This window comes from Oncorhynchus kisutch, linkage group LG19 (assembly GCF_002021735.2).
Source record: "Oncorhynchus kisutch isolate 150728-3 linkage group LG19, Okis_V2, whole genome shotgun sequence".
NCBI classification, from domain to species: Eukaryota; Metazoa; Chordata; class Actinopteri; order Salmoniformes; family Salmonidae; genus Oncorhynchus; species Oncorhynchus kisutch.
The window spans coordinates 54,934,100-54,948,513 of NC_034192.2; the positions used below are offsets into that span (position 1 = coordinate 54,934,100).

The following is a 14,414-nucleotide window of genomic DNA, read 5'->3' on the forward strand; positions in this document are numbered from 1 at the left end:
GTAGAATCTCTCTCTCTCTCTCTCTCTCTCTCTCTCTCTCTCTCTCTCTCTCTCTCTCTCTCTCTCTCTCCTCTCCTCTTCTCTCTCTCTCTCTCTCTTTCTCTTTCTCTCTCTCTCTCTCTCTCTCTCTCTCTCTCTCTCTCTCTCTCTCTCTCTCTCTCTCCTCTCCTCTCCTCTCGTCTCGTCTCGTCTCCTCTCCTCTCCTCTCCTCTCCCTCTTTATTTCCATCCCTCAATCCTGCATTCATAGCACAATGTGTAATAAAATGGAGTAAAGCTCTGTGAAGATTTTCGTATTCGCCCCCCCCATTCTCTCTTCCTCCACAGGAAGTCATTCTAAAGAGAGCGGCAGACTTGGTAGAAGCGCTCTACGGGATGCCACACAATAACCAGGTGAGACACACACACACACACACAAAATGTTCCCACACATGCAAAAACACAGATCCCCATCCCTCACCCTGACAGTGGGAAGAGTGGAGGTGGATAAGGAAAGGTATGGGTGAAGTGAGGAGGAGGACAGAAAACATTTGATAAATCTATTAACCAGGTTTTGCCTCTCAGTATTTTAATGTAACCTTTATTTAACTATGCAAGTCAATTAAGAACAAATTCTAATTTACAATGTTGGCCTACCAGAAGGCCTCCCGTTGGGTCGGAGGCTGGGATTAAAGATATAGGACAAAACACACAACAACAAGAGAGACACCACAACACTACATAAAGAAAGACCTAAGACAACACCACAACACAATATAAAGAGAGACCTAAGACAACACCACAACACAATATAAAGAGAGACCTAAGACAACACCACAACACAATATAAAGAGAGACCTAAGACAACACCACAACACAATATAAAGAGAGACCTAAGACAACACCACAACACAATATAAAGAGAGACCTAAGACAACACCACAACACAATATAAAGAAAGACCTAACACAACACCACAACACAATATAAAGAGAGACCTAAGACAACACCACAACACAATATAAAGAGAGACCTAAGACAACACCACAACACTACATAAAGAGAGACCTAAGACAACACCACAACACAATATAAAGAGAGACTAAGACAACACCACAACACAATATAAAGAGAGACCTAAGACAACACCTCAACACAATATAAAGAGAGACCTAAGACAACACCACAACACAATATAAAGAGAGACCTAAGACAAAACCAAGATGGCGTAGCAGTCGGACGTGTGTTTTTGTCTTTTCCCGTCCTGTCCCATGTTTATATTGTTTTCTTCATGTATATATTGCATATATTTTAATCTCACTTTTCATCTACGGACTGAATATACTTTCCTATAACCCACCTCAACCAATGTGGTACGGATCTGCTATTTTTATACTTTAGAACCAGAACCCCCATCAGAAGCTAGCCTGCTAGCTACTAGCTACTAGCTAGTAGTCAGTTAGCCACTTCTAGCGGTACTCACCATTAACTCGGACATCAGCCAACCTCAACTCGGTCAATTCCTGCCAGTCTGTACAGCGTGATATCAACCCAGAGCATATTGGACTGCTTTTTCTCTACAAAATCTCAGGATTCCCAGCGCAAGCTCTGAACCTTTACACCGGATCATTGCAGCTAGCTAGCTAGCTACATCTCTGTCCCGAAGCAAGGACCAGTTAGGCTGGTGCTAGCCTCGAGCTAGGCCCATCTCCCGGCTAGCCAGAGAGGTCCACCAGCCAATTCTTGGGCTACAATACCTCTTTTTTTAATGCTGACACGGAGCCCCGCTGATCCATCACGAATGGTCTGCCGACGTAACCGTCCAAGGTGGTTTCAAAAGGCTCTTCCATTGCAATGTCGCCGGATGCCCATCTGCTAGCCACGGCCCGCTAGTTGTCAGAATCGCCATTGCACCAGCTCACCTAGCGACTACGGAATTGTCTCCCTGACTCATCTAGTGCTACTCTTTGGACCCTATGATCACTCGGCTACACATGCCTCTCCCTAATGTCAATATGCCTTGTCTATTGCTGTTTTGGTTAGTGATTATTGCCTTATTTCACTGTAGAGCCCATATCCCTGTCCAATATGCCTTAGATAGCCCTTTTGTTCCAACCCCCACACGGGCTTAACTGGTGCCTCTAGAGACAAAGGACCTTGTGAAGATGCAGGAGGAAACAGGTACAAAAGTATTTATATCCACAGTAAAACTAGTCCTATATCGACATAACCTGAAAGACCGCTCAGCAAGGAAGAAGCCACTGCTCAAAAACCGCCATAAAAAAGCCAGACCACGGTTTGCTACTGCACATGGGGACAAAGATCGTACCTTTTGGAGAAATGTACTCTGGTCTGATGAAACAAATATATAACTGTTTGGCTATAATGACCATCGTTATGTTTGGAGGAAAAAGGGGGAGGCTTGCAAGCCGAAGAACACCATCCCAATCGTGAAGCACGGGGGTGGCAGGAGGGACTGGTGCACTTCACAAAATAGATGGCATCATGAAGACGGAAAAGTATTTGGATATATTGAAGCAACATCTCAAGACATCAGTCAGGACGTTAAAGCTTGGTCGCAAATGGGTCTTCCAGATGGACAATGACCCCAAGCATACTTCCAAAGTTGTGGCAAAATGGCTTAAGGACAACAAAGTCAATGTATTGGAGTGGCCATCACAAAGCCCTGACCTCAATCCCATAGAACATTGAAAAAGTGTGTGCGGGCTAGGAGGTCTACAAACCTGACTCAGTTTTTTATCTCTGTTAGGGGGAATGGGCCAAAATTCACCCAGCTTATTGTGGGAAGCTTGTGGAAGGCTACCCGAAACGTTTGACCCAAGTCAAGTTAAAAAATTTAAACGCAATACTACCAAATACTAATTGAGTGTATGTAAACTTCTGACCCACTGGAATGTGATAAATAAATACTATTATTCTGACATTTCACATTCTTAAAATAAAGTGGTGATCCTAACTGACCTAAAACAGGGAATTTTTACTTGGATTAAATGTCAGGAATTGTGAAAAACTGAGTTTAAATGTATTTGGCTAAAGTGTATGTGAAGTTCCGACGTCAACTGTACATGTTTCAAGCAGACCACCATAGTCCCTGTGCCCAAGGAAGCGAAGGTAACCTGTCTAAATGATTACCGCCTCGTGGCACCCACGTCGGTAGCCATGAAGTGCTTTGAAAGGCTGGTCATGGCTCACATCAACAGCATCAACAGACCAACTCCAATTTGCATACCGCCCCAATATATCCACGGGTGATGCAATCTCAATCGCACTCCACACTGCCCTTTCTCACCTGGAAAAAAGGAACACCTATGTGAGAATGCTGTTCATTGACTACAGCTCAGCGTTCAACACCATAGTGCCCACAAAGCTCATCACTAAACTAAGGACCCTGGGACTCAACACCTCCCTCTGCAACTGGATCGTGGACTTCTTGACGGGCCGCCCCCAGGTGGTAAGAGTAGGCAACAACATGTCTGCCACGCTGATCCTTAACACTGGGGCCCCTCAGGGTTGTGTACTTAGTCCCCTCCTGTATTCCCTGTTCACCCATGACTGCCCATGATGGCCTATAGGGAGGAGGTCAGAGAACTGGCAGTGTGTTTCCAGGACAACAGCCTCTCCCTCAATGTGAGCAAGACAAAGGAGTTGATTGTGGACTACAGGAAAGGCTGACCGAACAGATAAGGAGGGCCGAACAGGCCCCCATTAACATAGACAGGGCTGTAGTGTAACGGGTCAAGAGTTTCAAGTTCCTTGGTGCCCACATCACCAACGAACTATCATGGTCCAAACATACCAAGACAGTCGTAAAGACTCTGGAGAAAATATTTGGCATGGGTCCCCAGATCCTCAAAAGGTTCTACAGCTGCACCATCGAGAGCATCCTGACCGGTTGCATCACCGCCTGGTATGGCAAATGCTTGGCATCTGACCGTAAGGCGCTACAGAGGCTAGTGCGAACGGCCCAAGCTTCCTGCCATTGTTGGAGACTCCAGTCACCCAAGTTACAGACTGTTCTCTGCTACCGCACGGCACGCGGTACCGGAGCGCCAAGTCTAGGACCAAAAGGCTCCTCAACAGCTTCTACCCCCAAGCTATAAGACTGCTGAACACTTCATAAAAATCCCCACCGGACAATTTACATTGACTCCCCCTTGTACACTGCTGTTACTCTCTGGGGTTTTTTCTAGGGGGTGGATCAGCTTAATATTGTGGAAAGATTGTTGCTTCCATCAATGTAATTGTCTGCATCATTTCCAATCCCCCATATCTTTCTTAGGTAAATATATATCCATATAAATATACATACATACCCATACATATACATATGCATACATAAACATTCATACATATACACATATATACATACAGTACATACATACATGCACATATCTATATACAGTCGGGCAAAAAAGTATTTAGTCAGCCACCAATTGTGCAAGTTCTCCCACTTAAAAAGATGAATTGTTACAAATGATGGAGTCAAGCATGTATCACCAAATGATATTTTGAAAGAGGAAGTAAAGTACTTTAAGAATATGTTTTTGTTTCAGGCTCCTCCATCTCCACTAACCGAAGCTAAGTGTATGGAATTTTTCCTAATAATAATGTAAAATTAACATCTATACAGGAAGACTCATGTGAAAGCCAAATTACAGAGGAGGAACTTCTTGAGGCAATTAAAGCCTTTAAGGATGGGAAAACACCAGGGCTGGATGGCATACCAATGGAAGTATACAACACTTTTTTTGATATACTCAGAGGACCATTATTAGCATGTTTTAACCAGTCCTATATAAATGGTAGATTATCGGACACGCAACAAGAAGGTCTGATATCATTATTACTGAAACAGGACCAAGTGGTATATATAACGATCCAGGCCATTTAAAAAATGGAGGCCTCTTACACATCAGTGTTGTGATGCAAAAATTATATAGCTAGCGCATAGAATTGAAAAAGTATTGTCAGATATTATTATCTTAATCAGACAGGTTTCTTACATGGAACACACATTGGAGATAATATAAGACAAGTACTGGAAACAATAGAATACAATGAAATATCGGTGACACCAGGACTGGTTTTCATAGCTGATTTTTAAAAGGCTTCTGATAAAGTATGACTGGAGTTTATATATAAATGCTTAGAATACTTTTATAATGGGTTAAAGATATGTATAGTAACCCTCGATGTAAAATAGTAAATGATGGCTACATCTCAGAATGTTTTAAACTGTCAAGAGGAGTAAAACAAGGTTGTCCACTATTGGCATATCTATATATTATTTCCATTGAAATGTTAGCTGTTAAAATTAGATCCAACAATAATATAATAATATTAAGGGATTATAAATCCGTGGCTTAAAAACAAAGGTGTCATTGTATGCTGATGATACATGTTTTCTTTTAAAGCCACAATTAGAATCCCTCCACAGCATCACAGAGGATCAAGATACTTTTGCTAACCTCTCTGGATTAAAACCAAATTATGATATTACGTATCGGATCACTAAAAAAATGCTAATTTTACATTACCTTGTAGTTTACCAATAAAATGGTCTGATGGAGATGTGGACATACTCGGTATAGAAATCCCAAGAGAAATACATTATCTCACTCCAATACTTTTTATAGAAAGTTAGCAAAAATAGATAACATCTTGCTACCATGGAAATGAAAATACTTGTCTATTTGTGGAAAATCACCCTGATTAACTCTTCAGTCATATCACAGTTTAACTATTTGCTTATGGTTTTGCCTACACCTAGTGACCTGCTTTTTAAATGATATGAACAAAAAGATTCAATTTGATTTGGAACGGCAAGCCAGACAACATTAAAAGGGCCTATTTATATAATGAATATGAATTTGGATGGAAGAAATGATTCAATATTAAAGCACCTCTCACGAAAGGCATGTAGACTTAAATCCAAACTGGTTTTCTAGTAAATTAGTAGGAATGTCTCACCCCATGTTCAAGAATGGCATTTTCCCTTTATTCAGATTACACCTGCTCACTTTCAGTAGTTTGAAATGGAAATAATCTCCAAAATATCATTATGTTTTAAACAAGCCTTAGAAAGTTGGTTGCAATTCCAGTTTAATCCACCTGAAAAGACAGAACAAATTATACAACAAATATTATTGTTAAACTCAAATATAACAATTGAGAATAAAAAAAAAGGGATAATTTTAGTGAATGATATTAGTGTGATACATAAAAGCATATACCAATTTCATTTAAAACAAACTGACAGCTGTGCCATATAAACTGCAAAATAGTTGGGAAGAGATTTTTGATGTACACATTCCATAGCGCATGGTTTATGAACTGACACGCAAAACAACTCCGGATTCAGAACTTCAATTTTTTCAATTTCAATTACCATACAAAATTCTTGCAACCAATATAATGCTATATATATATATATATATATATGGGGGATACAATCTTACCAGCTCTGCAGATTTTGCTGTGAGGAGGCAGAGTTATTAGATCATTTATTTTGGTACTGTCCATATGTAGCTCGTTTTTGGTTACAGGTTCAGGAATGGCTGAAGAATTGCAAGATTTGCCTAGAACTAACGCTGCAGATAGCAATAATGGTGATTTGAAAAGCCATAGTCAATCAATCAATAATATAATAATTATTTTAGAAAAAAAGTGTATCTTTAATTTACAATCCGTAGCAGCTATGAGAATAGAAAGGTTCAGTACTTTTGTGAAGCATGACAGCACAGTTGAAAAAGATATGGCAAGTAGAAATCCAAAATGGATGGTGTTGAGAGATAGATGGGAGGGCTTGAATGGAGCTGAAGGGTGGGACTAATAACAAGATAACCGATGTAAAACATACGGGGTCTGTAAAATGTATATACTGTATGTTCAGAAATGTTGAGAAATAGCACAGTTACAAATAGAAATCAAACTGGATGGACATCAGAAATAGAGGAAGGACTAAAACCAAACAAAATATAACTATTGTAAAATAGATTGTGTCTGTAAAATGTGAAAAATATGCATGAACTGAAGGTAGAAGCAAAAGAGTAATTGTTTATTAGTTTACTCCAATTGGGGGAAGGGTGGTAGGGTTTGCGGGGAATAATAAAGGTATAATCAAAGAAATATATGTATATCTACAGTGGGGCAAAAAAGTATTTAGTCAGCCACCAATTGTGCAAGTTCTCCCACTTAAAAAGACGAGAGTGGCCTATAATTTCATCATAGGTACACTTCAACTATGACAGACAAAATGAGAAAATAAAATCCAGAAAATCACCATGTAGGATTTTAAATTAATTTATTGGCAAATTATGGTGGAAAATAAGTATTTGGTCAATAACAAAAGTTTACCTCAATACCCTTTGTTGGCAATGACAGAGGTCAAACGTTTTCTGTAAGTATTCACAAGGTTTTCACACACTGTTGCTGGTATTTTGGCCCATTTCTCCATGCAGATCTCCTCTAGAGCAGTGATGTTTTGGGGCTGTTGCTGGGCAACACAGACTTTCAACTCCCTCCAAAGATTTTCTATGGGGTTGAGATCTGGAGACTGGCTAGGCCACTCCAGGACCTTGAAATGCTTCTTACGAAGCCACTCCTTCGTTGCCCGGGCGGTGTGTTTGGGATCATTGTCATGCTGAAAGACCCAGCCACATTTCATCTTCAATGCCCTTGCTGATGGAATGAGGTTTTCACTCAAAATCTCACGATACATGGCCCCATTCATTCTTTCCTTTACATGGATCAGTCGTCCTGGTCCCTTTGCAGAAAAACAGCCCCAAAGCATGATGTTTCCACCCCCGTGCTTCACAGCAGGTATGATGGTGTTCTTTGGATGCAACTCAGCATTCTTTGTCCTCCAAACACAACGAGTTGAGTTTTTACCAAAAAGTTATATTTTGGTTTCATCTGACCATATGACATTCTCCTAATCTTCTTCTGGATCATCCAAATGCTCTCTAGCAAACTTCAGACGGGCCTGGACATGTACTTGCTTAAGCAGGGGGACACGTCTGGCACTGCAGGATTTGAGTACCTGGTGGCGTAGTGTGTTACTGATGGTAGGCTTTGTTACTTTGGTCCCAGCTCTCTGCAGGTCATTCACTAGGTCCCCCCGTGTGGTTCTGGGATTTTTTGCTCACCGTTCTTGTGATCATTTTGACCCCACAGGGTGAGATCTTGCGTGGAGCCCCAGATCGAGGGAGATTATCAGTGGTCTTGCATGTCTTCCATTTCCTAATAATTGCTCCCACAGTTGATTTCTTCAAACCAAGCTGCTTACCTATTGCAGATTCAGTCTTCCCAGCCTGGTGCAGGTCTACAATTTAGTTTCTGGTGTCCTTTGACAGCTCTTTGGTCTTGACCATAGTGGAGTTTGGAGTGTGACTGTTTGAGGTTGTGGACAGGTGTCTTTTATACTGATAACAAGTTCAAACAGGTGCCATTAATACAGGTAACGAGTGGAGGACAGAGGAGCCTCTTAAAGAAGAAGTTACAGGTCTGTGAGAGCCAGAAATCTTGCTTGTTTGTAAGATTTTTAATGAATTTATTTGCGCATGTGGCGCATGTGGCAAATAAAGTTTGATTTGATTTAAAGAGAGACCTAAGACAACACCGCAACATGGTAGCAACACAACATGGCAGCAACACATGACAACACAGCATGGTACAAACATTGTTAGGCACAGACAACAGCACAAAGGGCAAAAAGGTAGAGACAACAATACATCACATGAAGCAGCCACAACTGTCAGTAAGACTGTCCATGACTGAGTCTTTGAATGTAGAGATAAAACTGACCAGCTCGTTCCAGTCGCTAGCTGCAGCGAACTGAAAAGAGGAGTGACTCGGAGATGTGTGTGCTTTGGGGACTGTCTAGATTTAACCTTAGCCTGCAGCTTGGATATGTGCTTAGAGAAGGACAGGGTACTATCTATCCTCAGAGGTAGTAGTAACACCTGTGGGGAGGGGGCATTCTTCTTACAGAACCACAAGAACTTTGTTTTGGAGGTGTTCCGAATAAGATTAAGGGTAGAGAAAGCTTGTTGGACACTAAGAAAGCTTTGTTGTGGAGCGTTGAAAATAAAATCCAGGGAGGGTTCTGCTGCGTATAGGACTGTATCATCTGCATAAACATGGATGAGAGAGCTTCCTACTGCCTGAGCTATGTTGCTGATGTAAATTGAGAAGAGGGTGGGGCCTAGGATCAAGCCTTGGGGTACTCCCTTGGTGACAGGCAGTGACTGTTCTGACTTTCCACACTGCACTCTTTGAGAGACGTAGTTAGAAGAAAATAAACAACTCAGCCTTATAGAATAACTTTATTGCATTTAATTATATTATTTTCTATTCCATTAAATGGAATCTGACATGCCTCCCTCTCTCTGTCAGGACATGATTTTGAAGCGGGCAGCTGACATGGCAGAGGTGTTGTATACGACGGTGCCACGCGGCCACAACCAGCTGTTAGGCAGCGGCTCCGTCCACGCCAGCATGATGGCCGTCAACTCCTTCCCCGGGTCAGAAGTCACACAGACAGCCAATCAGGGTGAGCCATAACATAGGAACCAGGAAGTTAAATGGTTTTGTGTAATGTATGAAAACTATGAAAACTACTTATAACTGTTTTATATCTCTCTGTCTCTTTTTTCTCTTTATTTATCTCTCTCTTTATAATTCTATCCCTTTCTCTCTCCTCTCTCTTCCCCCCATCCCCACCTCCTCTCTGTATCACTCTCTCCCCCCTCCTCTCTCGCTCGCTCTCCTCCCCTCTCCCCCTGGTCTCCCCTCTCCCTCCCTACCTCTAGGTTACAGTAGGAGTAGCAGCAGTGCATCTCCTCATGGTTATGTCCCCAGCACCACTCCACAGCAGACCAGCTACAGCTCTGTTTCCACTAGCATGAATGGCTACACTGACTCTGGCATGACCACGCTAGGAACCTCACCCAACTTCCTCAACGGGTCAGCCGCCAACTCACCCTACGCTAGTGAGTACCACACTACACTGTCCACACTACACACTAAAACCTCCACACTATGTACCCTATACCATTGAGTGCCACAATGAACCCTCCACAATATACCCTGTGCCCTACATGCTATGCCCTAGGATAAAAAGAGAATGCTATAGGTGAGAGAAATGTACAATGAAAAAGAAAGGGGCGGTGAAAGACCATTGGTTTCTTTAAGAGCATCCTTTATGTCTATAATGGCTGTTCTCATTCTCTCTCCTCCTCCCCCAGCTGTCTATAATGGCTATTCTCATTATCTCTCCTCCTCCCCCCTACATTAAAGACGCTTAATTAAATCAATAAACTAATTGCAGGAGAAGTAATTCAATCCCAGCTCTTTAATTCTCTTGAATGTTAACACGTATTTTAACATGCTCAAATGGACCATCGATGACAGCAGACACCTTCAATCACACACACACACACACACACACACACACACACACACACACACACACACACACACACACACACACACACACACACACACACACACACACACACACACACACACACACACACACACATACACATACACACACAATGCAGACACTTTTGATCAATACCTTCCTGCTGGCCGGCTTACTACTTCCGGTTGTCATTAAATGATTTGTTAGACCTCCTTCATAAGTGGAAAATGGCACTCTATTGCCTACATACTGGCCTATGTGGCCTGGTCAAAGGTAGAGCCCTATATAGGCTGTCATGTGTACTATATAGCATGTCATGTGTACTATATAGTCAGCCATGTGTACTATATAGGATGTCATGTGTACTATATAGGATGCCATGTGTACTATATAGGATGTCATGTGTACTATATAGGATGTCATGTGTACTATATAGGATGTCATGTGTACTATATAGTCAGCCATGTGTACTATATAGGATGCCATGTGTACTATATAGGATGTCATGTGTACTATATAGTCAGCCATGTGTACTATATAGTCAGCCATGTGTACTATATAGGATATCATGTGTACTATATAGGCTGCCATGTGTACTATATAGGCTGCCATTTGGACAGGCAGAGCTATGAAATGTAACTGAGGGTATTTTGTGTTTTGGGAACCTATGTCTTGTAATATACCCACACTGTTCCCATAACCTCATGAAATGTTCTGGGAACCTTTAAATAACTAAAAGGCTGTGACGTCAACATTCTGTCAACATCAAAGGAAGGTGTTGTGCACCGTGATACAAACATTAATTGAATGTTGCACAACTGGACAGTTTTAGTGTTTTGGGAACCTCTCTCTTGTCATATCCCCACAACGTTCCCATAACCTAAATAAACATTCTGGGAACCTTTAAAGAACAGATTAAATGTGTTCCAGGAACGTTCTTGCAACATCCGGTGAATGTTTTTTGTCCCCTAAAATAAACAGTGTCGAATCAACCGCATAACTGGACAGTTTTTTTTGTGTTTTGGGAAGATATATTTTGTGATGTTCCCACCAGGCTGTTAGCACAACCTAATGAAACATTCTGGGAACCATTAAAGAGCAACATCAGGTGAACGTTTGATAAAAACATTGTATAATCATCAGCTTGACTGGACAGTTTGGTATTATGAGAACATTTGTTTCAACATTTGCTTCAAGCCATAACTAGAATTTAACTAGAATCTTAGCTAATGTTCTGGGAATGTTCCCAGTCTACTGGCTTATCTGTAAGATCTATAACAGCTGAACTGAGTCCTGTTGTCTGTAAGATCTATAACAGCTGAACTGAGTCCTGTTGTCTGTAAGATCTATAACAGCTGAACTGAGTCCTGTTGTCTGTAAGATCTATAACAGCTGAACTGAGTCCTGTTGTCTGTAAGATCTATAACAGCTGAACTGAGTCCTGTTGTCTGTAAGATCTATAACAGCTGAACTGAGTCCTGTTGTCTGTAAGATCTATAACAGCTGAACTGAGTCCTGTTGTCTGTAAGACCTTTAACAGCTGAACTGAGTCCTGTTGTCTGTAAGACCTATAACAGCTGAACTGAGTCCTGTTGTCTGTATGATCTATAACTGTGGAACTGAGTCCTGTTGTCTGTAATATCTATAACAGCTGAACTGAGTCCTGTTGTCATCTGTTGACCAGTCCCCTTCTGTTCCTCTCACCTCCCCTTCCTCTGTTCCCGTCCCTCTCTCTAATCCTGCCTCTATCCTCCTCGTTCCTCCTTTCTTTCTTGCCCTTCCCCTCAATCCTCTCCCTCCTCCCTGCCCCTTCTCTCTCTCCCTCTCTCTCTCTCTCCCTGCCCCTTCTCTCTCTCCCCCTCCCTCTCTCCTACCTATCCCTCCTCTCTCACTCTCTCTCCTCCTCCCTCCTCACTCTCCCTCCTCCTCTCTATCTTTCTCTCTCCTCCAGTCGTTCCCTCCAGTCCCATCATGGCCTCCACCACCAATCTTCCCTCTAATTGCAGTAGTTCTTCGGGCATCTTCTCCTTCTCTCCAGCCAACATGGTGTCTGCTGCGGTCAAACAGAAGAGCGCCTTCGCCCCCGTCGTACGGCCGCAGACCTCCCCTCCACTCACCTGCACCAGCACTATTGCTAACGGACTGCAAGGTAAGCTAGCATGTTGGCCAGTTAACATGCTAGCGAGGCAGTAATTAGTCTATGGAAAGTTAGCCAATTAGTCTATGGCTTGTTGGTGAGTTAGCTGGAGTCAAGCCAACTCTATACCTCTCTTGATACCCCCTATCCCCTTTTATAATAATGCTGTGGTTCTTTACCCTTCTCTCCCAATTTCCCCTCTTCGTCTTCTTCTCCCCCCCTCTTTCTATCTCCCTCTCTTCTCCTCTCCAGTAGATCAGTCTTTTGTGGACTCCCCCTCCAGCTCTCTTCAGGGTCTGGCCTTCTCCTGAAGTATGTTAGCTCTCTCTCTCTCTCTCTCTTCATGTAATCACCCATCAATCCTTCTCCTGAAGTATGTTAGCTCTCTCTCTCTCTCTCTTCATGTAATCACCCATCAATCCTTCTCCTGAAGTATGTTAGCTCTCTCTCTCTCTCTCTTCATGTAATCACCCATCAATCCTTCTCCTGAAGTATGTTAGCTCTCTCTCTCTCTCTCTTCATGTAATCACCCATCAATCCTTCTCCTGAAGTATGTTAGCTCTCTCTCTCTCTCTCTTCATGTAATCACCCATCAACCCTTCTCCTGAAGTATGTTAGCTCTCTCTCTCTCTCTCTCTCTCTTCATGTAATCACCCATCAACCCTTCTCCTGAAGTATGTTAGCTCTCTCTCTCTCTCTCTCTCTCTCTCTTCATGTAATCACCCATCAATCCTTCTCCTGAAGTATGTTAGCTCTCTCTCTCTCTCTCTCTCTTCATGTAATCACCCATCAACCCTTCTCCTGAAGTATGTTAGCTCTCTCTCTCTCTCTCTCTCTCTCTCTCTCTCTCTCTTCATGTAATCACCCATCAATCCTTCTCCTGAAGTATGTTAGCTCTCTCTCTCTCTCTCTCTCTCGTCATGTAATCACCCATCAACCCTTCATTATATTGGTTCACTCCATCCACCATCACTCCCTCTCCACAGGGGTTTTTCTCATCTTTCCTTGTCCACAGGACTTCCCTTTCTCTGTATTTGTCTTCTTCTAGTCCAGTTGTTTCTCATATGATCAGAGGAAGCTGAAAATAGCTTTAAGGTTTAGCCTTTCAGAGAGGCCCGTTGTGTTGACTTTGTGGGTCATACCAAAAAAAAACGAAATCCTTCAGGTTGGTGACAGCAGGGAAACAGTGAATCATGTGGGAACTACTGCTTTAGTCTGCCATAAGGTCTATCCACTGTTTTAGTCTGCCATAAGGTCTATCTACTGTTTTAGTCTGCCATAAGGTCTATCTACTGTTTTAGTCTGCCATAAGGTCTATCTACTGTTTTAGTCTGCCATAAGGTCTATCCACTGCTTTAGTCTGCCATAAGGTCTATCCACTGCTTTAGTCTGCCATAAGGTCTATCCACTGTTTTAGTCTACCAGAAGGTCCATACAGGTTGATAGAGGTGCTCTCTCCCCCTCTCCCTCCCTCTCTCTTCTCTTCCTCTCTCCTCCCTATCTCTCTTCCTCTCTCCCTCTCTCCTCTCTCTTCTCTTCCTCTCTTCTTCTCTCCTCTCTTCTTTCTCTTCTCTCCCTCTCCTTTCTCCTCTCTTCTCGCTCTTTTCTCCCTCTCTTCCTCTCTCCCTCTCTCCTCTCTCTTCTCTCCCTCTCTTCCTCTCTCCCTCTCTCCCTCTCTCCCTCTCTCCTCTCTCTTCCTCTCTTCTTCTCTCCTTTCTCCTCTCTTCTCTCCCTCTCTTATTTCTCCTCTCTTCTCACTCTTCTCTCCCTCTCTTCTCTCTTCTCTTCCTCTCTCCCTCTCTCCCTCTCTCCTCTCTCCCTCTCTCTTCTCTTCCTAACCACAGCTACCTGT

General features: G+C 42.5%; 1 protein-coding gene across 1 annotated transcript in view; it reads left to right on the forward strand.

Moving 5' to 3' along the window:
• Positions 1-13,311, forward strand: part of LOC109879843 (transcription factor COE1-A-like) — a 52,256-nt gene extending 38,945 nt beyond the window's left edge. Inside the window, exons 6-10 of the mRNA XM_031798674.1 lie at positions 327-392; positions 9,396-9,552; positions 9,812-9,991; positions 12,377-12,574; positions 12,815-13,311. Coding sequence (XP_031654534.1) covers positions 327-392; positions 9,396-9,552; positions 9,812-9,991; positions 12,377-12,574; positions 12,815-12,873 — 660 coding nt within the window. The 3' untranslated portion in view covers positions 12,874-13,311. The remainder of the gene's footprint in view (positions 1-326; positions 393-9,395; positions 9,553-9,811; positions 9,992-12,376; positions 12,575-12,814) is intronic.
• The last annotated feature ends 1,103 nt before the right edge of the window (positions 13,312-14,414 follow it).